Raw genomic sequence first — 25,114 nt, 5'->3', positions numbered from 1 at the left:
GCGAGGGAGGCACGCTCGGCCATCTGGCATAAGCCAGGTCCCTTTGACCAGAGTGGCCCCGAGGCTTTCCCACGATTGTAGTTCAGCAGCGGGTACTGGTACGGGGTGCGGTGGAGTAAAGGAGGAGGTTGCAATAGCCAATGTGGGCATGGCTAAAGGTAAGGTGGCAGCCTTCTTGGCGGAGGCGTCAGCCAGGGCATTCCCACGGGTAACGGGGCTACTATCTTTAGTATGGGCCCGGCAGTGAACTACAGCCAGGACAGAGGGTTTTTGGAGGGCGTCCAAAAGCTTGTGGATGAGGGGGAGGTGCTGAATGGGTTTACCGGCAGCTGTCTGGAAACCTCGAAACTTCCAGAGGTGGATATGACAATGCACAACTCCAAAAGCATATTTGCTATCAGTAAAAATGGTAACGGTCTTACCAGCGGCCAACTGGCAAGCTCGGGCCAGGGCATAGAGTTCAGCGGCTTGGGCTCCCCAGTTGCCTGGCAGTGAGGCGGCCTCCTGAATGTCCCATTCAGAGGTGACAGCATAACCTGTGAAACGCTTGCCATCAACATAGAAGGAGCTTCCGTCCGAGAAGAGGATGCAATCGGGATTGTCCAGTGGCACGTCAAACAGGTTGTCCCTTATCTGTAAGATGCTGGAAACTACTTCCACACAGTCGTGCTGATCCTGGAGGACTGGCAGGTCAGGAAGCAAGGTAGCTGGATTAAGGGGTCCACACCTTTCAAAAATTAAGTTAGTGTCTTCTAAGAGTTCGGCCTCTAGCTGTTGCTGACGATGGGCCGAAAAGACTTGGTTTGTGCCCCTATGCAGAAGGGCTGACAAGGCATGAGAGGTCCAAACCGTGGTAAAATGACCCAGGGTTAGGCTCTTTGCCTTTGTGATCAGCAGGGCAGCTGCTGCCAGAGTCCGGGTGCAGGATGGGGTTCCCTGAGCGACAGGGTCGATTTGCTGAGAGTAAAAAGCAAGCGGGAAATGGTGGGGCCCGCTCAGCTGGGTAAGGACACCACTAGCAATTCCGCCCCTCTCGTGGACAAAAAGGTGAAAGGGTTTGCTGTAATCGGGGGGGCGGAGAGACATGGAGGAGGCCACACTGTCCTTGAGTAACTGAAAGGCTTGAATAGTGTCCAGGGACCACTGCAAAGGGTCAGGAGCAAGGTTAGCAGTGAGTCGGTGGAGCGGTTTGCTTAACTCCCCGCAGGATGGCAACCAGGGGCGACAGAAGCCAATTAATCCTAAGAAACCTCGAAGTTGTTTCTTGGTGTTCGGTAGAGGGCAGTTTTGAATAGTCTTTATGCGGGCTGGGTCCATCTGTCTTCCCTCAGGGATTAACAGGAAGCCCAGATATCGGACCTTCTGTGAGACCCACTGAATCTTTTTAGGGTCTACCTTGTGGCCTCTGGTGTGTAGGTATAATAAAAGTGCCTTACCATCGATGCGGAGGGCAGCTTCTTTGCGATTACCTAATAGGATGTCATCTTCGTATATTACCAATGTGGATCCCTGCGGACTGGTGAAACCTTCCAAGTCGTGGCGGAGGCACTGGCTGAAAATCGTGGGGCTGTCTCTGTAGCCTTGAGGAAGTCGTTGCCAGACATAACTTTGTCCCTCCCAGGTGAAACCAAAGAGATACTGAGAGTCTGGGTGCACAGGAATGCTGAAAAAAGCTGATTTTAAGTCAATAACAGTGAACCACTCAGCATCCCAGGGGATTTGGCTGATGATAGTAGCTGGGTCAGGAACTACTGCATGAAGAGGGACCACATACTGATTAACAACTCGTAGATCCTGTACAAAGCGCCAACGAACAGGGTCTCCGTCCTTTTTAGGAGGCTTTTTGACAGGCAGTATAGGGGTGTTACAGGGAGTGCGCTGAGGGCGGACTAGCTTTTGTGCAATGAATCCCTCGATAATGGGGCGGATGCCCTCCCGGGCTTCCAGCGACAGGGGGTATTGAGGGACTGACGGGGGGGTTAAGGAAGGCTTCACCTGAATCCTTACGGGCTCTGCCGAAAGGAGCAGGCCAACATCAGTGTCAGAAATTCCCCAGAGGGTTGAAGGCAAGTCAGTGAGGTCAGGGGAGAGGGGGGGGGTTTCCCAATTACCCTGAGTAGGGGCCGAATCTCCTAACACTGTCATCAATAATCCTACCCCTTCAGGAGTGCAGGTTAAAGTAGCCTCAAGCTTACAGAGTAAATCCCGGCCCATCAAAGGGATTGGACAAGCTGGGGAAAAAAGAAAACGGTGAGGAAAACATTTATCAGCATAAACAACATTCAAAGGCAAAGTGAGTTCCAGAGATTGTGGGTTGCCCTCCACCCCAGTCGCAGTTTTAACCTCAGAGGATAGCCAGGGAGAGGGGGCATGATTTAAAAGAGAGAAAGTAGCCCCAGTATCAATGAGGAAAGAGACAGGCAGTCCCTGGACTGAAAGGGTTAAACGAGGCTCTTTGCTGGGAGGGGAGAAAGTGAGAAAGGAGCCGGCTAAAGACATTAAGGAAATAAGACCATCACATTGTTTGCCTTCGCCCCCCGGGGTACTGTCATTGAGGAGGCTGAGTTTGCTGCGGCTGCTGCTGTTTCCCGTAGTTGATCCAGGCCTGGGGAATGGGCTGAGCTGGTGGTGCAGGGGTGTATTCCTCACTTGTGTAAGCATCTGCGGATGCAACCAGACCCTCTGGGCGTCCCCAGGGGCATTCACGTTTAAAGTGACGAGGCTGTCCGCACTGAAAACCATTTCCTGATGGCTGGGGTCGCCAGGACCCTCTTCCCCGAGCACCCTGGAATCCCCTGCCACGGCCTTTGCCTCGAACACCGCCGTGAAAAGCTAAAGCCATCAGCTTATATTCTTCCTTTTTCTCTTTCTTTTTACTACTTTCCCTTTCTTTCTCCCAGGCAAAATCAGCTACGTCCAACACTGAAGTGACTGACTCACCTTCCCAACCAGGGCGAAACTTTAAGAAGTAATCCCTTACAGGGGGCACCGACTGATTCACAAAAAATGAAATAAGAGTAGGGTGGTCTGCTTCTCTCTCAGGATCCATCTGAGTGAACATTCGGGCCCCCTCCAATAGCCTCGACCAGAACTTTCTGGGCGGCTCATCAGATTCCTGCCGAATCTGCATGAACTTAGCCTGATTAGGCGAGCGGCGAGCCATTTCCTTGAGTCTCTCTAACAATCGCTCTCGATCTGCTCGCAGCTGGGTCAGCCTTGGCTGAGTCCAGTCTAGGGGATTCCAGCCAGCGGCCAGATCCCGCCTATCCATCCAAGTACGATTAACTGCATTGCTATCTCCCCATGTCCTTTCTGCCATCCACAATCTACTATGTTCCTCTCCGGTCAAAACTCTACTTAACAACTGATCCACATCCGTAGAAGTAGGATTATAACTTAAAAACAATCTTTCTAGAAGTTCTATGATCTTTCGGGGATTTTCCCCAAAAGACCCTGACAACCGTCCCCACTCTTTCAAATCCCATTCTAGCCATCCTTTATATTCCACAATATTAGCATGTTGTAACCGTCCATCATTGCCCATATAAGGTTGATCGTGCACCTGTAAAGGCATCTCTCTAACTATACTTTTATTACTTGCAAGAGATTTGACGGGGACATCCTCTGGGCTATCCTCAGGGGGGGGCATGCACCCTGCTGTATCTGCTTGGACATTAGCCTAGTAACTACTCCTCCCGAGGGTTGCCCCTTCATTTCCTCCTCATCCTTCTGCAGAAATTCCAATCTGGTATCCTGCAGATTCCCCTCTGCTACAAGGAGAGAGTCCCCCCTGCGGAGGAATAGGGGCAGGTGCAGAGGGGACCAGCTGACGAGTCAAAACACGCCGTGGTCTACACCCTTCGTCGAAATAACCTGGAGGGGGTTCACTCTCGGGAGAGTACCTGACTGCCATAATTTTTAAAGATTTCCACAGCTCTGCTGCTGTGTCCCAACAAAACCAGTAACATAACTGTCCCGGATGGTCTTTTTCGATCTGGCTGTTTACTCCTCTTAAGGCAGCCTGTTCGAGAGAGCCATACGAAGGCCACCTCATCTCCGGGTCGGCCAATACCGCGGTATACCCAGTCCAATTCCTTACACATAGTGTGTACAACTTTTTCCTAGACATTCCTGTCTGTACTGGGAGTTTCCCTTCGTTCCATAACTTATTTACAATCCCCAACGGACTCTCAAGAGGCACGCTAGTCCCTTGACCCATGGTGTCTGACAGGAGCCCTCCAACTGGCGTTTACCCTGCTGTCCAATACACGACCCCTCAATATTGAATTGGCTGGGAGAAATCTCCTGTGGCGCCTTGCCAATTCATATATGAGTGGTCTGACCACTGGACAGAGGTACCGCACCAGAAGGAATCCCGGACGAGCCCCCAAATTGTTAGGTAATAAAGCAAGTCCTCACTCACCTCTCCAGCACCCGAGTTCGTGCGGAGTTGGTATGGGCACACAATTCTGTCAGAGACCAGACACCAATGCGTTGATCAACGGGCTCACACTATCCTTAGCTCTCAAAGCTTTAGATTAAGTGTGGCCCCTTTATTAGGGGTGAGCATCAATATTTATACACAGAAGTAAACAAAGTGATTAACAAAAGATAATGGTCATGCATAATCAATCAAGATTTTACAGGAAAAGCAAGTTTAACAAGTAAATGCATAGAGATAAAGGCTAATGGCTACTTGAGAAAGGGGGTGTCATGAGTAGTTTGCAGGTCAGTGCTTTGTTCGATAAAGGGTTCAGAAAGGATTATGCAGAGACAGCCAGTCTGGGTGTGTTTTGGCTCCCCAAAGTTCACCAAAAGTTTAGACCCAACACATGTATTAGATGTTCTTTCAGCCCAGACTTGTAGGTGCTGTAACTGACACACCAGAGCTGCTCTCCTGACAGCCCGGTACTTTTATTGTAGCACAGAGAACAGGTTCATGGATACTCCTATGTCCCTTTCTGCAGTGTTTTCCAGATCTGTTTTAAGCTGTGTATATCATAGTGTCATTTAGTTACAACTAATAGTGCCATATACTGTGTACGCCAAAGCCATCCTCTCTCCAAGTCAGGCCAATAGTGCTTTGCTTATGCAAGATTCTTCTGCTCTCTCAAGTGCCCCTATGTTAATAGTAGCCCTTCCCAGCCCTTCATAAAAGGCTTTTCAGCTGTAGATGCCAGTGTTGTGTAAAGCCCTGTTCCAACAAACTCACATATAAAGGGATGAGGGGGTTTGCCCGAGTTCTCACAGCAAGGCCAGGGCAGAGCCAGAACTCAGGTCTCCTGTGCTCTGTCTACCATAGTGCTTCCCTGTAGATAAAAAGGATGTGGGATTGGTCTTGAGGGCACAACTGAAGCGGAAGAGGGCATCTGACCAGGCTCAAGTGAGCTGGTATACTACTGAGAGAGAGAGAGAAAAGGCAATTTTTTACAAAAAGACGGTTACTCACCTTTGTAACTGTTGTTCTTCGAGATGTGTTGCTCACATCCATTCCAGTTAGGTGTGCGCGCCGTGCGTGCACGTTCGTCGGAAACTTTTTACCCTAGCAACTCCAGTGGGCCGGCAGGTCGCCCCCTGGAGTGGCGCCGCCATGGCGCCCAATATATATCCCTGCCGGCCCGCCCGCTCCTCAGTTCCTTCTTGCCGGCTACTCCGACAGTGGGGAAGGAGGGCGGGTGTGGAATGGATGTGAGCAACACATCTCGAAGAACAACAGTTACAAAGGTGAGTAGCCGTCTTTTCTTCTTCGAGTGATTGCTCACATCCATTCCAGTTAGGTGACTCCCAAGCCATACCTAGGCGGTGGGGTCGGAGTGAGAAGTCGCGGCACGGAGCACTGCAGTTCCGAAGGCCGCATCCTCCCTCGACTGCTGGACCAGGGCGTAGTGGGAAGCAAAGGTGTGGACCGATGACCAGGTCGCTGCCCGACAGATTTCCTGGATGGGCACACGGGTGAGGAAAGCCAGCGACGACGCCTGCGCCCTGGTAGAATGCGCAGTCACACGGCCCGTAGGGACATGGGCCAAGTCATAACAGGTCCTGATACAGGACGTAACCCAAGAGGATACCCTCTGGGAGGAGATAGGAAGCCCTTTCATACGATCTGCTACCGCCACAAAAAGCTGGGGGGATTTTCGGAAGGGCTTAGTCCTCTCTATGTAGAACGCGAGAGCCCTACGGACATCCAGCGAGTGGAGCTGCTGCTCCCTGCCTGAGGAGTGAGGTTTTGGGAAAAAAACCGGAAGGAAAATCTCTTGGTTGACGTGGAAGGCTGAGACCACCTTGGGCAGAAAAGCAGGGTGTGGTCTCAGCTGCACCTTGTCCTTGTGGAAGACCGTATATGGGGGGTCTACCACAAGAGCTCGGAGCTCCGACACCCGTCTAGCTGAGGTGATAGCCACTAGAAAGGCAGTTTTCCAAGAGAGGTAGAGCAGGGAGCAAGTAGCTAACGGCTCAAAGGGGGGCCCCATGAGCCGGGACAACACCAGGTTAAGATCCCAGGTTGGAGCAGGGGGACGGACGTTAGGGAATAAACGTTCCAGCCCTTTAAGGAATCTCGACACCGTCGGGTGAGAAAAAACGGAGCGACCGTCCGCACCCGGGTGAAAGGTGGAGATAGCTGCTAGGTGGACTCGCAATGACGATAAGGCCAGACCTTGCCCTTTGAGGGACCAAACGTAGTCTAAGATTTCGGTTATCGAAACTTCCATAGGGCGGAGATTTCTCTCTACGCACCAACAGGAGAAGCGCTTCCATTTCGCCGAATATGTGGCTCTTGTGGACGGTTTCCTGCTGCTCAAGAGCACCTCTCTCACAGGCGTGGAGCAGCGCAGCTCGGAACCAGTCAGCCACGCAGGAGCCACGCCGCTAGGTGCAGCGACTGCAGGTCTGGGTGACAGAGGGTCCCGTGGTCCTGGGTAATCAGGTCCGGATGAAGGGGCAGGGGAACTGGGTCAGCTATGGCCAAGTCCAGCAGCATGGTGTACCAGTGCTGCCTGGGCCATGCCGGGGCCACCATGATCACGAGAGCCCTGTCTCTGCGCACCTTCAGGAGGACCTTGTGGACCAGAGGGAACGGGGGAAACGCATAGTACAGGTGGGTTGACCACTGGATGAGGAAGGCATCCGCTATCGACCCCGGCTCCCTGCCCTGAAAGGAGCAGAACGCTTGGCACTTCCTGTTCCCCTTGGACGCGAAGAGGTCCACCCGGGGATAACCCCACCTCCGGAAAATGGAGAGAGCGACGTCCGGGCGAAGGGACCACTCGTGTGACAGGAAGGATCTGCTCAATCGATCCGCCAGTGTGTTCCGTACTCCAGGGAGGAAGGAAGCCCTGAGGTGAATGGAGTGGGCTACGCAAAAGTCCCAGAGTCGTATCGCCTCGTGGCACAGGGAGGAGGACCTGGTGCCGCCCTGCTTGTTGATATAGTACATGGTCGTCGTGTTGTCCGTGAACACGGCGACACAACGACCCTGAAGCTGATGACAGAACGCTTGACAAGCAAGGCGGACCGCTCTCAACTCCCACATGTTGATGTGTAGCCCCACCTCCTCCTGGGACCACAGGCCCTGTGTCCGCAGGGCCCCTAGGTGGGCCCCCCAGCCTAGATCTGAGGCATCCGTTGTCAGGGATACCGAGGGCTGAGAGGGGTGGAAGGGAAGACCCGCACATAATACGGACTGGTCTAACCACCAGCCGAGAGAATCTAAGACCTTCTGGGGGATTGTGACTAACATGTCTAACGGTTGCCTTGCCGGCCTGTAATGACTGATAAGCCACAGCTGGAGAGGCCTCATGTGGAGCCGAGCGTAGTCGGTCACAAAGGTGCACGCCGCCATGTGGCCTAACAGGGTTAGACATGTCCTCACTGACGTCAATGGGGCTGACCGCAAACGTTGAACGATCGCCGCCATGGTCTGGAACCGTTGCAGAGGCAGCGAGGCCCTGCCCACAGTGGCGTCCAGGACGGCCCCGATAAATTCCACCTTCTGCGTGGGCCTCAGGGTGGACTTGTCTGTGTTTATCAAGAGGCCCAGACTTGCAAACATGCCGGTGATCACGCGGACATGGCTGTTGACTTGCTGTTCCGACGTGCCCCGAATCAACCAGTCGTCCAGATAAGGGAACACGTGGACACGGTTGCGCCGAAGATGTGCCACGACAACTGCCATGCATTTTGTAAACACCCTCGGGGCCGTGGACAGGCCGAATGGGAGGACTGCAAATTGATAATGAAGAGCCCCCACAACGAAGCGGAGAAAGCGTCTGTGGCGCGGCCAAATGGCAATGTGGAAATACGCGTCCTGCATGTCGAGGGCGGCGTACCAGTCTCCCGGATCCAGGGATGGAATAATGGTCCCCAGGGATACCATGCGGAACTTCAACTTCACGAGGTATTTGTTGAGTTCTCGCAGGTCGAGGATAGGCCTGAGGCCCCCCTTGGCCTTGGGGATCAGAAAGTAGCGGGAATAAAACCCCTTGCCTTTCTCGTTTTCCAGAACCGCCTCTATAGCTCCTTTGCTGAGGAGCGTCTGCACCTCCTGCCGAAGGAATTGCTCGTGAGAGGGGTCCCTGAAGAGGGACGAGGAAGGAGGGCGGGAAGGAGGAAATGAAACAAACTGCAGGCGGTATCCCGTCTGCACCATGCTTAAGACCCAGCGGTCCGATGTTATTTGGGACCACGCCGGGAGGAAAAACGAAAGGCGGTTGGAAAACGGGGGGGAAGGATCCATAGGGGAAACTGTTACCGCGCCCGAGGGCACCTTCAAAATGAAGGCTTAGGACCAGGCGGGGGTTTTGAGGAGCCTTGGTTCTGCCCCCCTTGGTTCCCCGACTGCCTGCGCCTTCCGTTCCTGCCGCGGCGCCTGTAAAGGTCCTGCCGCTGGCGGAACTGGGAAAACGGCCTACGTTGTTGCTGTTGTTGTGACCTAAAGGGTCTACACTGCGTCACGGGGGTGTGCATCCCGAGGGACCGCATAATGACCCGGTTGTCTTTTAGACTCTTGAGTCTGGGGTCTGTCTTATCAGAAAACAGGCCCTGGCCTTCGAAAGGAAGGTCCTGTATAGTATGCTGGAGCTCCGGCGGAAGGCCGGAAACCTGCAGCCAGGAGATGCGACGCATCGTAACTCCTGATGCGAGGGTACGGGCAGCCGAGTCCGCAGCGTCCAAGGAGGCTTGTAAGGCCGTGCGTGCGACCTTCTTGCCTTCGTCCAAGATGGCCGTAAACTCTTGGCGAGCATCCTGTGGCAGCAGCTCCTTAAATTTGTCCACTGCCACCCAGGAATTAAAGGCATATCTGCTCAGCAGGGCCTGCTGGTTGGAGACCCTGAGCTGCAGCGCCCCAGCCGAATACACCTTACGGCCAAGGAGGTCCATCCGCCTGGCTTCTCTGGATTTGGGGGCTGGAGCCTCCTGGCCGTGACGCTCCCTATCGTTCACTGATTGCACCACCAGTGAACCCGGAGTCGGGTGTACATGGAGATATTCGTATCCCCTAGAAGGGGCCATGTACTTCCTCTCGACTCCTTTCGCTGTCGGAGGGATGGAGGCCGGGAACTGCCAGATGGTATTGGCGTTGGCCTGGATGGTCCGTATGAAGGGCAGGGCGACCCTGGTGGGAGCATCAGAAGAGAGGATGGTTACAATTGGATCCTCTATCTCCGAGACCTCCTCTGCCTGCAGACTCAGATTTTGAGCCAATCGCCTGAGGAGGTCTTGGTGCGCCCTGAGATCCAGCGGGGGGGGAGTGTTGGAGGAGGTACCCGCCACCGCCTCATCCGGGGAGGAGGATGATGAGACCCCAGGCACGAGAGTGTCTAACTGAGGGTCTTCCTCAGCCCTCGCCTCTGCCTCCGGAGCCGCAGCGGAGTCCTGCTGCTTGGACCCTTCCTCCCCTTCCGGGGAGGGAGGGGGGCGAGACAACGAGGCTTCAGGGGCCCTACGCTCCGCAGTCGCCGGTCTAGCCGGGAGCTGCTGGGGGCCCTGGGCCTGATGGTATGCCCAGGGTGTCCAGAATCCCCACTGTTGTGGGCCTTGGTCCTGCAGCGGCGGATCACCGAACAGCGCCGCCTGCCGGTCGGTGCCCAGCGCATACCCGCTGTCCGTCTGGGAGGATACGGACGGCTGTCTCGAGGGCCATGGTGGGGCCGACCCTGGATGGTAAGGGTCTGCGCGGGCCGGCACGGAGGATCGTCTCGGTGCCGGGGACCGGTGCCGGGAGTCATATCGGTGCCGGGATCGGGACCGGGATCTGTCACGGTGCCGGGATCCTGATCGGTACCGGGCGCCGCTTCGTTGCCGGGACCTGCCACCAGCTCGGTGCCGGGAGGTCGACCGGGACCTACCACCAGCTCGGTGCCGGGAGGGAGACCGAGACCGGGACCTGCCACCAGCTCGGTGCCGGGAGGTCGACCGGTGCGGCGAGTAGCGTCGGGACCTGCTCCTGGAATCGCGGTGCCGGTGTCGACGACTGGAGCCTGACCGCGACCGTCTCGATGCCGACCGGTGCCGCGAGTGCGACCGGTACCGCTGAGGGGAGCGGTGCCGGGACTGCGAGCGGCGTCGGGATCTGGAGCGCCCAAGACGTCGGGACCTGGATCGTGAACGACTGTCTCTGGGCGGTGCCGACATCATGGGCTTGCCTCTGGACACGACCCGCACCGGAGGTACCGGGGGTGGCAGCCGAGTGGGCTCAGTCAGGGCAATAAGGTCCCGAGCCGAGGCGAAGGTCTCCGGTGTGGATGGGACCACTATCTCAACCCCAGATCTCATGGGGGAGCTCGGCGGCACCGGACTCAACGGACCCGCCGGGCCCGGAGTCAACGGTGCTGACGGTGCCGGCGGCGCCGCGGCCGATGTCGAGGCCGGGCGCTCTAGCCGGGTCTGCCTGGCCGGAGTATCAGACTTCGACGGCCTTGGCTCTGACTCCAGTGCCGGAGAGGGTCGGTGCCGAGGAGTCTTCTCGGTGCCGGAGCGATCCGGTGCCGGTGCCGATACCACGGCCTGCGAAGCCGTCGGGTCAAGTGCCGCCTCCATTAGGAGAGTTCGGAGCCTTTGATCCCTCTCCTTCTTTGTCCTCGGCTTAAAAGCCTTACAGATGCGGCACTTGTCGGATCTGTGCGATTCCCCGAGGCACTTCAGGCACGCTTCGTGGGGATCGCTGGTAGGCATGGGCTTCTTGCAGGCCGCACACTGCTTGAAGCCCGGCGAAACAGGCATGAGCCTGGCGCCGGGTGCCGGGAAGGGCTAAGCCCCCGGCGAAGAACTACTTAACAACTATTTAACTTAACTATCTACTTAACAAACTAATTAACAACTATAATGGAACTAGAGATGAACGACAGATAAACGATAGAGAACTAGGAGAGCTAGGGACGTGGAGGACAGTTATGCCGCGCTCCACAGTTCCAACGACCGACACGGCGGTAAGAAGGAACTGAGGAGCGGGCGGGCCGGCAGGGATATATATTGGGTGCCATGGCGGCGCCACTCCAGGGGGCGACCTGCCGGCCCACTGGAGTTGCTAGGGTAAAAAGTTTCCGACGAACGTGCACGCGCAGCGCGCACACCTAACTGGAATGGATGTGAGCAATCACTCGAAGAAGAACCCACATTAGCTTCCTCCTTGCATTTTCAGCAACAAAAGAGATACAAACAGTTCATTAGTTCCTCTCAGGACTGACTCTTCAGGGGCAAAGGAAGCTGCACTCTGGCAGACATGACATGAACTCTGCTGAGGGAGAAACACTTAGGGCTTGTCTACATCACAAAGTTGCAGCGCTGGTGAGGGGGTTACAGCGCTGCAACTTAGGAGGTGTACACATCTGCAGGGCATCACCAGCGCTGCAACTCCCTGTTTGCAGCGCTGGCCGTACTCCCGTTTTGTCTCGGGTGTAGAGGATCCAGCGCTGGTGATCCAGCGCTGGTAATCAAGTGTAGACACTTACCAGCGCTTTTCTTGACCTCCGTGGAATAAGCAGGTATCCCAGCATACCTGAGGAAGCCTCTGGTAATCAAGCAGGTCTCCTTCCCTGGTTTGCTCTCGTGTTCCCCGAACCCCCGAGCAAGCAGGTCTCCTTCCCTGCGGTTTGCTCTCGCGTTCCCCGAACCCCCGTGCAAGCAGGTCTCCTTCCCTGCGGTTTGCAGGGGGGTTCGGGAAACGCGAGAGCAAACCGCGGCGAAGCTGGTCTCCTTCCCCGGTTTGCTCTCGCGTTCCCCGAACCCCCATGCAAGCAGGTCTCCTTCCCCGCGGTTTGCAGGGGGGTTCGGGGAACGCGAGAGCAAACCGCGGCGAAGCTGGTCTCCTTCCCCGGTTTGCTCTCGCGTTCCCCGAACCCCCGTGCAAGCAGGTCTCCTTCCCTGCGGTTTGCTCTCGCGTTCCCCGAATCCCTGAGCAAGCAGGTCGCCTTCCCTGCGGTTTGCAGGGGGGTTCGGGGAACGCGAGAGCAAACCGCGGCGCAGCTGGTCTCCTTCCCTGCGGTTTGCTCTCGCGTTCCCCGAACCCCCGTGCAAGCAGGTCTCCTTCCCTGCGGTTTGCAGGGGGGTTCGGGGAACGCGAGAGCAAACCGCGGCGAAGCTGGTCTCCTTCCCCGGTTTGCTCTCGCGTTCCCCGAACCCCCATGCAAGCAGGTCTCCTTCCCCGCGGTTTGCAGGGGGGTTCGGGGAACGCGAGAGCAAACCGCGGCGAAGCTGGTCTCCTTCCCCGGTTTGCTCTCGCGTTCCCCGAACCCCCGTGCAAGCAGGTCTCCTTCCCTGCGGTTTGCTCTCGCGTTCCCCGAATCCCTGAGCAAGCAGGTCGCCTTCCCTGCGGTTTGCAGGGGGGTTCGGGGAACGCGAGAGCAAACCGCGGCGCAGCTGGTCTCCTTCCCCGGTTTGCTCTCGCGTTCCCCGAACCCCCGTGCAAGCAGGTCTCCTTCCCTGCGGTTTGCAGGGGGGTTCGGGGAACGCTAGAGCAAACCGCAGCGAAGCTGGTCTCCTTCCCCGGTTTGCTCTCGCGTTCCCCGAACCCCCGTGCAAGCAGGTCTCCTTCCCTGCGGTTTGCTCTCGCGTTCCCCGAATCCCCGTGCAAGCAAGTCTCCTTCCCTGCGGTTTGCAGGCGGGTTCGGGGAACGCGAGAGCAAACCGCGGCGAAGCTGGTCTCCTTCCCCGGTTTGCTCTCGCGTTCCCCGGACCCCCGTGCAAGCAGGTCTCCTTCCCTGTGGTTTGCAGGGGGGTTCGGGGAACGCGAGAGCAAACCGCGGCGAAGCTGGTCTCCTTCCCCGGTTTGCTCTCGCGTTCCCCGAACCCCCGTGCAAGCAGGTCTCCTTCCCTGCGGTTTGCAGGGGGTTTTGGGGAACGCGAGAGCAAACCGCGGCGAAGCTGGTCACCTTCCCCGGTTTGCTCTCGCGTTCCCCGAACCCCCCTTGAAGCCGCCCAACAGCGCTGCAGTGTGGCCACATCTAACACCACTTGCAGCGCTGGTTGCTGTAAGTGTGGCCACTCTGCAGCGCTGGCCCTATACAGCTGTACTAATACAGCTGTAACAACCAGCGCTGCAAAATTGTAGATGTAGACATACCCTTAGTTAAATATGTCTAATTCAACACAACACAGGTTTGGGAAATTGCCGTAATTACAGAAGAAGTTATCCCTGCTGCCAGGTAGCATTTCCTCTGTTAATTATTTTGCATGTCCTTGTTCTCCAAAGAAGATGAGTAGCTTCTCTCCTGGCAAAGAACCATCGGCACTTCATGCAGAACATTGAACACCGTTTTGTTTGGAGACAATGACATCATTCTCTTTTCGTCTCTTTCCTTAGTTTTTAATTGCTAAGAATATTTGCATGAAAATGGGCTCTTTGTTTCTTGAATCCATCTGCTCCTGCTGTTTATTCCCCACCTGAAACCAGAATCTGTTCTTTATTGCATCACAAGTGATTTCCCCTACAGTCATTAGTGAAGCCAGGAGGAGGACTAGAATAACTTCAGGAACAGATTAAGTATCAGAGCCACTGAATTTATTAATAAGCATGTGCCACTTATATAAACATAAGGCTGCACAAACATAGATTTGCTTGTTCACTTTTGGTCACATTAGTGCATACAGAAGTGCACAAACACACACCCTTGTATCATATACATGCTCCCATAAACACACTTTGGTGCACACAAAACTGGTTGTTATTTATTACTCAGAGTGTTCTAGTTGGACATGGCTCTTTACAGACACACAGATAGCTGTGGTACTTGTTCCAGAATACAATTGTGGAGGCAGATGTGAACAGACACACAAAATGGAGCAGTTACAATCCTAATGGACCATGAGCCAAATGGGTTTTAAGGAGCTACTGGAAGGATGAGAAGACAGAGCTGTGGCTCAGAGGAAGTGAGGAAGTAAAGGCATAATGCTGGAGTGGAAGGAAGCACTCAGGAGATGAGGGCATAGGGTGTATGAGCAGGTGAAGACAATGACTGATGAGAAGGCAGGTGGGAGCTTTAAACCTGATGCAATAAAGCCTTCCTCTCCATTGCCTTGCATTGTGTGTGATTATTTTCACCTGTGCAAAGTGGGCATAAAATATACAGTCAGCCTGGTAGTGTTCCCACTCTGGTGAAGGGTAGGACTGCAGATGGGGTGAGGTAGTGGAGAATCAAGGCAATAAATATGAGGCTGAAGAGGAGAGGACATTAGTGAAGGAGGCAAAGAGAAGCAGCTGACGGTAGCTGTCATTTTGGGTAGACTGGAGATCAGAGAGGCAATGAGGCCATGCACCAACCATCTCCACCCATAGAGATGCTCCCATGTTTCTGTGCAGAGAGCAGCATAAGAACACACAGTGCTTCACAAATTCCTGGATGAACAAAGTTCTTGTGCTTATTTACTCTAGGCCCAGAGCCGTTAAAGGTACGTAGGTGTCTAAACCCCATACTTAGGCACCTCAATCTGAGTTTTGGCTCCTCTGCAACCTGCAAAACTCCTGCTGAACCTTGTAGGTATTTAAACTCAGTTGGCACTTAATTTTTCAGGTAAAAGGTCCCCGGTACCTATGTTCCAGCCCCAGGCATGCACACTGCTGCCTGCTGCTTAATGGCTGGATGCCTCTCTCCTGCATAAGCCGCAGAACGATTCACAAGTTGGAGGAAGATAGATATTCTGCCAAGTGCATGCAGGGTCTGATGTGGTACGAGTATTCAGAGGCCACCTACCAGATCAGTCCCATTCAAACACCAACCTGAGGAGGTGCTGGTATTCAGCACTTTGATCTAACCATTACACTAAGAGTCAGACTTATCTGGGATGTGGGAGACCCAGGTTAAATTCCCACCTCTCAGAAGAGTGCTCGAACAGCTGAGCAAATGGGATATTTTGATGTGAAGTTCTCTCCTGTTGAAGCTGCTCCACTGTGAGTCAATAGTGAGAGTGTAATTGGAGCAAGGGGACTGGAGGCAGGGTCTCCTGCATGGGTGCTCTAACCACAGGACTACAGAGTCATTCTCCCTTTGTCTCTGGCTCAAGTGACTCTTTCACTGTGGTGAAATATTTAAATAGTCATTGGGCCAGAGCGAGAATGACTCTATACCCAGCGGTTAGGGCACCCTCGGGGGAGGGGGGATATGCTGGGTCCAGTCCCCTTGTTCCAAACACTTTCACTGCTCAGGGTTACAATACCTAAATCCCAGCATCCATGGAGCTCAGCTGGACCTACAGGCACTTAGCACTCCTGAGAATCGCCGTAGTCTAAATTGGATGTTTGTGCTACACAAGATAGTGGTGCAGGTGAAGGAACAACTAGTAGGTGCACTGGAAAGGCTTACAAAAGCAGTGGTTTCTAGGGATGGGGTTGGAAGAGAGGAGCTTATGCTGCTCTCTGCTAGGAGTTTGGGAATAAAGAGGTTTATCCTTATCTCACAGTCCCTGCATAACAGCACAAAGTATCTTGGCATCACATTTGGGAATCTTGTTTTCTCTTTTTAAAGAAACAGTCAAGATGTTCAAGGCCTAAGTTTGGCTTTCACTTAGCCTTGAGCCACCAGTCCATTAGTGAGTCTTCTCTTAAAAATCAGATGAGCATTTTTGTTTCTAAAAGTTTAAAAGTCTTAGGGCTTGTCTATATGGGGCAATAATCCAGAATAGTTATTGTGAAATAGCTATTCCTTACTAGGTCCCCATGTAGCCACACTTATTCTGCAGTGAGTGCCTTTGCAGAGGTTTGCTTAAACTACTTCAAAGTTTGAAGATAAACCATATAATCTCTCCACAGTGCCCCTTTAAATAAAGGGGTAGTAATAATAATACAAGTTTATGGTAGTTAACATGTCTGCACCACTTTTCATTTCCAGCATTTTACATGAAACCCCTTCAAACAGTATTATTCCCTTTTTTGAACTGATTGGGCCCTGGAGATGGCATGTGGTTAGGCAACTAGGCCATGATCACCCGTAACTTGGTTATGAGTTTAGTAGCGTGAATCTGACATTCTTTATAGTGTTTTGTGAGGCTGGGAGCATGAGAATAAATATCCAGCATTTGAATATATAAAGGTCCAGCACAGACTAAGTGCTAATAAGTGAGACCCACCCATGTAAGCAAAGTATATAGAGCATCAATTACTATTGTTGCTGCCTAGGGGCAGAGCTAGAAGGACTGATTAGTTCACTTCAGGAATGGGAAGCTCTGCTTAGTATTTGACCACTGCATTGAAATAAGAATGAGTTGCCAGGGAAACAAACAAGAGCTGAACCTACCACTCTGAGCACTCTGCAGTGACTGCATTGAAATCATGCCGTGCCATTCAGAAAAATGAACAGTAGCATGCTCTATGGGGCTGTGCGCAGTGTTAAGTTTGCACTGCATTTCCACAGAGCTGTCTTCTGCCCTTCCAGCCTATCAGAGCGTTTCCTGCTCCTCTCACCCCAAGGATCTGACACAGACTTTCCCTCGTTACTATAAAATCCTGTATCCCTCCTCCTTGCACCTTCCCTGATTTATGTACTTGATGGGATTCACTGTGCTGCCAACTTTGCTTTGTGTGGCTTTCTTATTTTCATGAGTCGTATTGCAGATGTCATAGCTTCCTGCAGCAGGAGGCAAGAGATGGAATTAGATTCAGAGCAGAGAGAGACTGTAAATAGCCTGTGCTTGTCAGAGCAGGTTTAATTTTGAGTTCCTGTTTTCTGCTCTGTTATTATTTTATTTGATATTTGAATGGCCTCCTGTGACAAGCATCTAATCATCCTACAGCAAAATCCCTCATGAAATCAAAGGCTGATAGTATCAGCTCAGGTAGGTGTTGTGCAAGCTAATACTGTATAGGAATTGCTAGACTGGCTCAGACCTAAGGTCCACATAGTCCAGCATCCTGTTTCTAATGGCAGCTAGTACCAGATGTTGCAGAGGGAGGTGTAAGAAACCCCACAATAGGCAGATGTGGACTATCTGCCCCACAGGAAAGTCTCATCCTAACATCTAATATTGTCTTCAGCCCTGAAGCATGAGGTTTTTATATTGCTTCCAAAACTCTTTTGTTAGCATCAGTCTAACTGGACTTTCTTGTTATCCATCTAAGCAGCCACTTCCTTTTTTGAATTTTGCTAAATGCTTAGTCTCAGTGTCACAGTCTAATTACATACAGGTGGAAAAAAATTTCCTTTTATAAGTTTTGAATTTTCAGCCTTTTCAATTTCACTGATTGTTGAGACTTTTTCCTCACTTGTGGCAATGCATTTCTGTCATGCCCTGCAATGCCCTACTTCTGCTGTTCCTGCTTGGATTGCTCCTGAGCAGAAGCTGCCAATTGTCTTGTGGTTTTATGAAGGGTAGAAATGAAGAGTAGGATGCAAATCAAAACTGGATTTTTTTTTTCACTGGTGCCCAAACGTAGGATTTTCTCCTGGGTCTCCAGTGCAAAAAAGCTAATGCATGAAGTACATACTCCTCCACCCTATAGGTCACTGTGTCTTGTGCCATTGATTTAAATAGGAGTGGGAGCAGTGGATTTGAATGTTACTACCCAGTAGCAACAGCTCTGATGGAAAATGCACAAGTCTGATCTCAAATCACCATCCATCTGCTCACGACAAATGCCTCAGTGCCAGGGACTGCCAGCCCAGCTGACAATATTTGATTTTTTGTGTTGTGTTTTCAGTAGCTATAGGAAACTAGCCAGAAAAGTTCCAGTAAGTCAGCTGCTAAGTCAGTAACTGGGACTGGGCAATAGGACCTGAATCTCAGTTGTTACTGAGAAGAGCTATGTCTAGCTTCTCTGGCTTTCTCTTGGCTGGTTTGGCATGAGGCTGTCTAGCAGCACCACAGGGCTTGGATTCATATCAGCTGGATAGACACAGTAGAATCTGACAGGCTGTCAGTGCTCCAGGGACAGAGAAGCAGTTACTAGCTGACTTTCCTATCTTGCTGCTGGTTTTCTATTTTCTAGGAAGCATATTTACTAGTCTGTATGCAGCTGCAAGCTGGCCGCACTCTCACTAGCACATCATGCACCGATCACCACAAGCCTGGCTGCTCTCATGTGGCATCATGCAAGTGCTGGCAGTACGACACCACGTTATATTAGTGTGGCTAATTATACTGTACTTTTTAGGAGAGTTTGCCCTATGGGTGCAAAAACTACAGTATATTTTTGTAGCTAGAGATCCTTTTGGCATTGGAATAGCCTGAGAAAGCAGAACTGTTCCTCTCGGGTGAGTGCCAAAATGCTTTCTGAGTGTGAGATTTCTGAAAAAAAGGAAGGGTGGAGAGGTGGGATTTGATTTCATGCTGGCTGATGTCTGCTGCCATAGGTAGCGTTGCATCATGTTAAGCCAGGTGCATTTGTTCAACTGCACTTTAAAGGGAATTTCCCCAAATAAGCTGCAATGTGTCTGTGTAAAAAAGCCCTGACTTGCCTTTCCGACACTTACTGGGAGCAAGGCTAGGAGAAGAGAAACAAGCTCTTCCGCTCAGAACCGGCAACACCTTGACTACACATGGTTGCAGATAGAGGAAAGAAGAGATACTCACTTATTTAAAGACATTTACAGGAATATGCCCCATACTCAACATGGAATGAGGCCTGATTGCTCAAAACGGGAGGCATTTGCATTACTTGGGCACAGGAGAATTGCTCTACCAGATCAGAGCAGTAGTCCATCTAGCCACGTATCCAATTTTTGGCAATGGCCAGCACCTCATGCTTCAGAGGAAGGTGGAATTCCCCATAGTGAAATAACCTGCTGTCACATTCTGGAGTGGAGTGCAGTCCAGACCAGTGAATAGTTGTCACCTCTTCCCTGTAACTCTGAAATGCCTTAAAAGCTTTGCTACAGTAGCTCTCTACCTGGGACACTCACAGTTAGTAACAAGCATGCACTCTGTCTATATACTGAGCAGCCCTAGGCCAACGCTTTTAATGTTGAAGCCTGCCTGCAATACCACTCATCTCCACCAGCCTTGGCTAACAACTGGAAAGGTGACTCCAAATTGGGGTAAGATGCTGATGAGAGAGAGTGCTCTAATGTAGCCATTTTTTAACCTGAAGGGTCCTTCCCCTTCTGTTTTGTAGCTCTACAGGATTGGCCCTAATTCTGTAGCATCTGCTTTCAGGACTTTGCACTCTGGCCAGCCCCTTTCTGGCTGAGAGGCATTGTCTCAACTCTTGCAAGAGCTGTCTGGCAACAGGCACAACTTAAGACACTTCCCTTCCCTCCTCCCCCCCCCCCCCCCCCCCAGCTCAGCACGCTACCTCTGGAGCAGATGGATGACTTGAGTCTCCCCTGCTGGCTGTCAGTTGCCATTTTGAATTCACACTCCAGCCCAAGTCTTTTAAAACAGAGATGACAGCACTGGGGTGGGAGGGGAAAGAGTGTTTATAAATTTTTATTTATTTTTTAAAAAATAACGTATTTCATTTCTTGATGTGTGTACTTGTTTCCTTAGGTTAAGTACTAGGCAGAGACAGATAATGTGAAACAGCTTTTCCTGGCGGCCTTGTGAAGCAGGACAGGAGTGTAACAGCTGGGGAAAGAGGGCCCTAAGAATTGAAATGCTTGGTGCGCTAGTGCCCGTCAAATGCACACATACATTTTAACACTTGGTTTGGATTAACATCTAAAATTACTGAGAGATACAATTTCAGCACTTAAATATACAAACTGAAATCCAAGCACTTGAACACGATTCTTAACTCTAAGTTCAAAGTTATTGCACATAAGACATTTTAATATATTTCAGGCTAGACGCTGTTGTTCCTCTCTGAACTTTGTTAGTCAGTTTCTTTCATTAAGCATATAATTAAAAAACAAAATGAACATGTTTTGAACACCTTCAAAATACTTATCTATTACTGGTTTTAATATACATAGCTCTCGATCGCCAGTGAGCTAAATGCGAGTTTGGAAGAGAAGAGCAAAAGAGATGGATAAAAGGTTTAAAGCCGTGGCGCTACATTTTGTAGAGACAGGGCAGTTCCATAGTAAAAGAGAAGTGTATGGAAAGATCCACAGGAAGCTTGAATGCGAAAACACAGAGAATGATCAGCCACACTTGAAAAGCCTACAGCTGAGCCAGTGCCCTCTACGTGCCTTAGGATTCCATCTGCCCACTTTGCATCGTCCCAGATCCCACCTCTCGTTCTATTTACCTTGACCAGGAGGCTAAGACTCTTTTCCATGCCCAGCTATCCCATTCCTACTTCTCCGGGGGGAGGGTATGTGCTGCTGTGCAATGCAAGGCCCTTCCTCTTCTGCTCAGAGTCTGAGCCTGGTTCTTCCAGTGCCCTCAGCCCCTGCCATCTCTGGGGCTGAAAACCAGGAATGGAAGCTAGGTCTTCTGCACAGCAGTGAAGAGCACTAGCCCCAGGGTCAGAAGTCCCGTCATGGATATTGCAATGGCTTAGTTCAGTCTCAAGGGAAAAAAAAAACATTAACAAGTGTAGCCAGATGTTTCCTCTACTAACTCCCCTCCTGCCAATGACACATTGTGCTAGCACAACTTCTTACTATGTGGGCAGGTGTGATGGTCAAGCTGCTTGCTAAATGATATCACAGCTGATTCCTATGGGAATGGTGGTGGTGTCAATTAACCAAGAATCCCAACACACAGGTTGTAATTTTTCCTGGTTGTAAATACAGCAGGGAGGGCATTAATACCTTGTGTACACATTAGCAGGGAGGTAGAGCTCTGGAAAGCAAAGGGCTACAAATGATTTGTGTGTGTTGTTCCTTTGTTTATATTTTTGAGGCACTGACCTCTGCAGCAACATAGGCCTCGTTAGCGGAGGCAAACAAACACCTCCAGTGGAGCTTTTCACTGCTGAACTGAATCCTAGCACAACCACTGCAGCCTTGAGCTTGGTTGAGACTAAAGGACACCAGTGCCTCAATAACTGTCCAAAACTCAGAGGCAGGCCCCACCATCTCAGGGGAAGGAGGGGCTCTACATGGCTAGAGCGCATCAGGATTAGAAAATTGCTTCTTTGATTCAAAAACATATTTACAGGTTATTAAACATGCACAACTGGAAGCAAATCCAGTACCAGAGCCAAGCAGGCATGAAGCAAACAAGAGAGACTGGAACAGCCCCAAAAGGCAATGACAACAGGGGGGATGTAAAAGTGAGCTTTTCGGAATGAAAGGTCAAGTGTGTGTTATGGCTTGTGAGGTGATGCTGATGGGGAAAAAAATCCAATACAAAACACAAACTCTAAGAAAAACAGAACATTTCAAGTAGCACACTGACTGAGAAGGTCATCCCCTTCGGGAGTGGCACATTCAACTACAGTGTCCCCTCGTCGGTCATGGTCAATTATTCTTTCCTCAGAAGATCAGGAGAAATAGCTGAATAAAGGGGGATAAGCTGTCTGTGTGTATTTATTAGAGAGAGATTGGGTGGAAGGGAATGTAAAGCGTTCCACACAGCAAGGTGCATTTATCATCACAGCTGACTACGTAACAGTGTTCTCTAATATGGGATCATTGCAAGCATGTTACTTGAGTTTACTGGGATTTTAGATTTTTAATTTTTTTTTTTTTTTAAGAATATGCAGTAGCAAATTGAGCTTCTGGTTCAGCCTTTTAGACTTAATGTCACATAAGATCTGGAATACCCAACGTAAGCCAAGCTGGCTGCTGCTGTTTTACCACACACCCACACCCTCTCGCTGCACTGGGGCATGTTTACACTGCACACACATGCACAGGCTTTCAAGGCACACACCCATATGCACACAGAGCCACACATCTGATTGCTGGGGGCCAGTCCATCAAACTGAAATTAACATAGCTTGGGTCCAATCCAGCTTCCAGTTAAGTCCCTGGCAAAATTTACAATGACGTCATGGGAATAGGATTAAGCCCCTTATTTTGTGTGTGTGTGCATGTGTGTGCGTGCATGTGCTCACTGTAAGTATCTCCATCAAAAAAAGCCAACCAACCTTCTTAAGTCAAGAGCAGACACCCAGTTTGCAATCATGGAGGCTGCATTGAAAATAGGGGGTGGGTGGCTGGTCTGTGAGTGGGGAAGATGGCTTTTCTTTCACTGAAGGAATGTTATTTTCAGGTCTGTCTTCATCTTCAGTTGCACTGTGTCCCCATGCTCCTCACCAAGTTGCTTCCTATGCCCCACTAACCAACTCTTCCTGCCTTTAAATACATGTTCTTGGGGAACTGGTTCTTCTGTATTAAAACTTAAAGCATTGGCTTTTCCAGCTCATCAGAGCTTCTTCAATTGTCCAGTGACTAACAGAACATTCAAAAGTGACCAAAAATACCTCAGCCCAACCCCATGATGGGCACACAAACTGAATAGAGAGAAGCTAGGTGCTTTCCAGAGAGAGCAATGACAAAAAACACTGATACGTGCATTGTTCACATTCAATAAGTGCATTGTCTCCTGGAGCAGAAGGGAAGTGTTCTACATCTTACAAAGAAACTGACTTTTCAGACTTTGTTTCCCTTTTCTGGCAGGGTGAAGGTGGCAGAATACTCCCACGAACAGGGAAAGATGCGAACTGGAGTGATGTTGCCACCAGTGCTTCAACATCTTCTGCAAGATGGAGGCTTTCTAGTACTGATAATGGAAATTGTGGCTGCAATTACACCATGGTTACAAGAAGCTGAATGGGCAGCCTTATAGCCAGTTTTACTGGTCTGAGCAGCTCCCAGCTTTGCAAAGTGTAGAACACTGGAAGGAGTTTTCTGAAGCCCACAACACATCTCGCTTACACACACACAAAATTCTAATCAATACTTTGGACAAGACAAAGCTGCAGTCTATGTGATCACCTATTGTCATTGAACCCTCCTCTTCTCCTCCCCCCTCAATCCCTAATAAATGGACCTGACACCACCAATGTATTTCACCTGGCCCCATTAATGAGTATCATATAGCAAAGGCTTTTGGGCACTACCAGTCTGAGTCAGGTTCCAGCCAAGCTTTCGAGTTTTCATAGGACAGCATGTGCTTATCTGATCCTGTTAGGTCATGCTTTGTCCCGCCTGTACCAGCTGCAAGGTACGCTTTCTCCAAGACTATCAGTGGCTCTTAGCCAAGATGGTCAGGGACACACCCCCAAGCTCTGAGTATCCCTAAACCTCTGACTACCAGAAGCTGGCACTGGACATCGGGATGGATGGGAAAGAAGTGGGTACAGAACAGGTTTTCTTGGACTCTTATTGTAATGAGCCTGTCAATGCAGTTTGTTTTTTCCATCATGCAAGGTCAAAAAGGTTATTAAAATCATTGATCAAAACTTTACTCCATGATTAAAATGGTCTGCAAGTCTAAGTGTCTGATCCCCTTTTCTGTGCCACTAGAAGATGCAGAATTAATTCATGACCAATCTGTTTGGCAAAAAGCTTCAATACCCCTTTTGGTTTTAAGGTAGCTGAGCAAGTCACAGGTGCCTCAACAGTCATTGACCTACCACTAGAGCACTGCTTTCAAGAGCAAGATGCAATATCCTTATAGGTTAATTTTCCCTAAGAAACAGGAATCTCAAACAGGCCCAAGGACAATTCTGTCTCACCCACACTGGGTACAGCCCTGCATTTGGACTATGGCAGTACAATTCTTCACCTAAAGTTTAGGCAAGTGAAGGACTGCACACTAGAACAGCCTGTCATTCAAACCATGGCAGTGCCTGTGCTACAGTGCAGACTGGGAAACGCTCCTGTGATTTTCCAAGGCGTTTGCAGTGTGCAATTGCTAAAGTCACTGGTGAGCTAGCTCAGCAGCCAGATTTCTATAACAAGGTATTAATTACTGGTGGGTGTTTTTTACTCATGGCTTTGAATATGGGTATTGGTATGTGTGAGCATGTGCACACTAGGGGGTATGTGCCCATGGGCTGAAATATTTATCAGTAAAGACCTAAAAGTGGAACAAAAAACCCCAACTGAACCAACACTGCAGACTGCTTTTTACTTTTGCTTTGCTACAGTGGTGTTTTCAGCTGTATTGGGAGAATGCAGGGAATCCCTGGGGCATTGTAAATAGCACCCCAAGCATCCACACACACATACATGCGCACACACACTTTTTCTGCTATATAAGTTACATTCAGCTGTGTTTCCTGATCATCTCATTAAGCTGCTCATCTCCTTCGAGTTTGCCTGCTGTCACGCCTTGCTGCCAGCATCCCGACCAAACTGTGCTCTTCTCCGCTTCTACCATATGTAGCCTCCATCGTCTGCCTCTCCCTCCTCTTCTTCAGCCTCTTCTCCAGCTTCCTCAGTCTCTTTCTCTTCCTCATCCTCCCATCCAACGCCACTCCCAAAATCCCCCGAGAACCCAACTATGTCATCTACAACAAGAAGACAGTGCGAGTTAGGGAAATCACTCAGTTGGGAGCCCAGCGTACCTCACAACATTCTGCTCTAGGCTGAGAGAGGGAGCCAGCTAGATTAAAGGTAGCTTGGGGATGTCTACTCGAGTTGCCTGTAATTGCAGGGTAGACATATCCACAGATGAATGTTTGCAAACTCAGCCCTGCCCAGTTCTAACAATGCAACCCATTCTTCCCCAGCGGTGGCCTTTCTATCCCAGCGCCAGGCCTTGACACAGGTCTCCCAGTGTACCCCTGTCCTCACCAGTAACATCCCTGCTATCCCAATCTGAGGTACTCCTCAAGCACCATCCTCTG

General features: G+C 51.0%; 2 protein-coding genes across 6 annotated transcripts in view; one reads left to right on the top strand and one right to left on the bottom strand.

Moving 5' to 3' along the window:
* The window catches only part of TYSND1 (trypsin domain containing 1), a 42,893-nt gene extending 19,166 nt beyond the window's left edge, over window positions 1-23,727 (top strand). For both annotated transcript variants that reach the window (XM_030569126.1, XM_030569125.1), the window contains exon 5: window positions 22,938-23,727. The gene's annotated coding sequence lies outside the window, so the exon portion shown is untranslated. The remainder of the gene's footprint in view (window positions 1-22,937) is intronic.
* SPOCK2 (SPARC (osteonectin), cwcv and kazal like domains proteoglycan 2) overlaps window positions 13,982-25,114 on the bottom strand; it is a 60,705-nt gene continuing 49,572 nt past the window's right edge. For all 4 annotated transcript variants that reach the window (XM_030569129.1, XM_030569128.1, XM_030569131.1 and 1 more), the window contains one exon: window positions 13,982-24,775. In XM_030569129.1, the coding sequence (XP_030424989.1) occupies window positions 24,639-24,775 (137 nt within the window). In that variant the 3' untranslated portion in view covers window positions 13,982-24,638. The remainder of the gene's footprint in view (window positions 24,776-25,114) is intronic.

This window comes from Gopherus evgoodei, chromosome 7 (genome assembly GCF_007399415.2).
Source record: "Gopherus evgoodei ecotype Sinaloan lineage chromosome 7, rGopEvg1_v1.p, whole genome shotgun sequence".
In the NCBI taxonomy this organism is placed as follows: Eukaryota; Metazoa; Chordata; order Testudines; family Testudinidae; genus Gopherus; species Gopherus evgoodei.
Note: the sequence above shows the minus strand (reverse complement) of the source record. Positions and strands in the feature narration are given on the sequence as shown.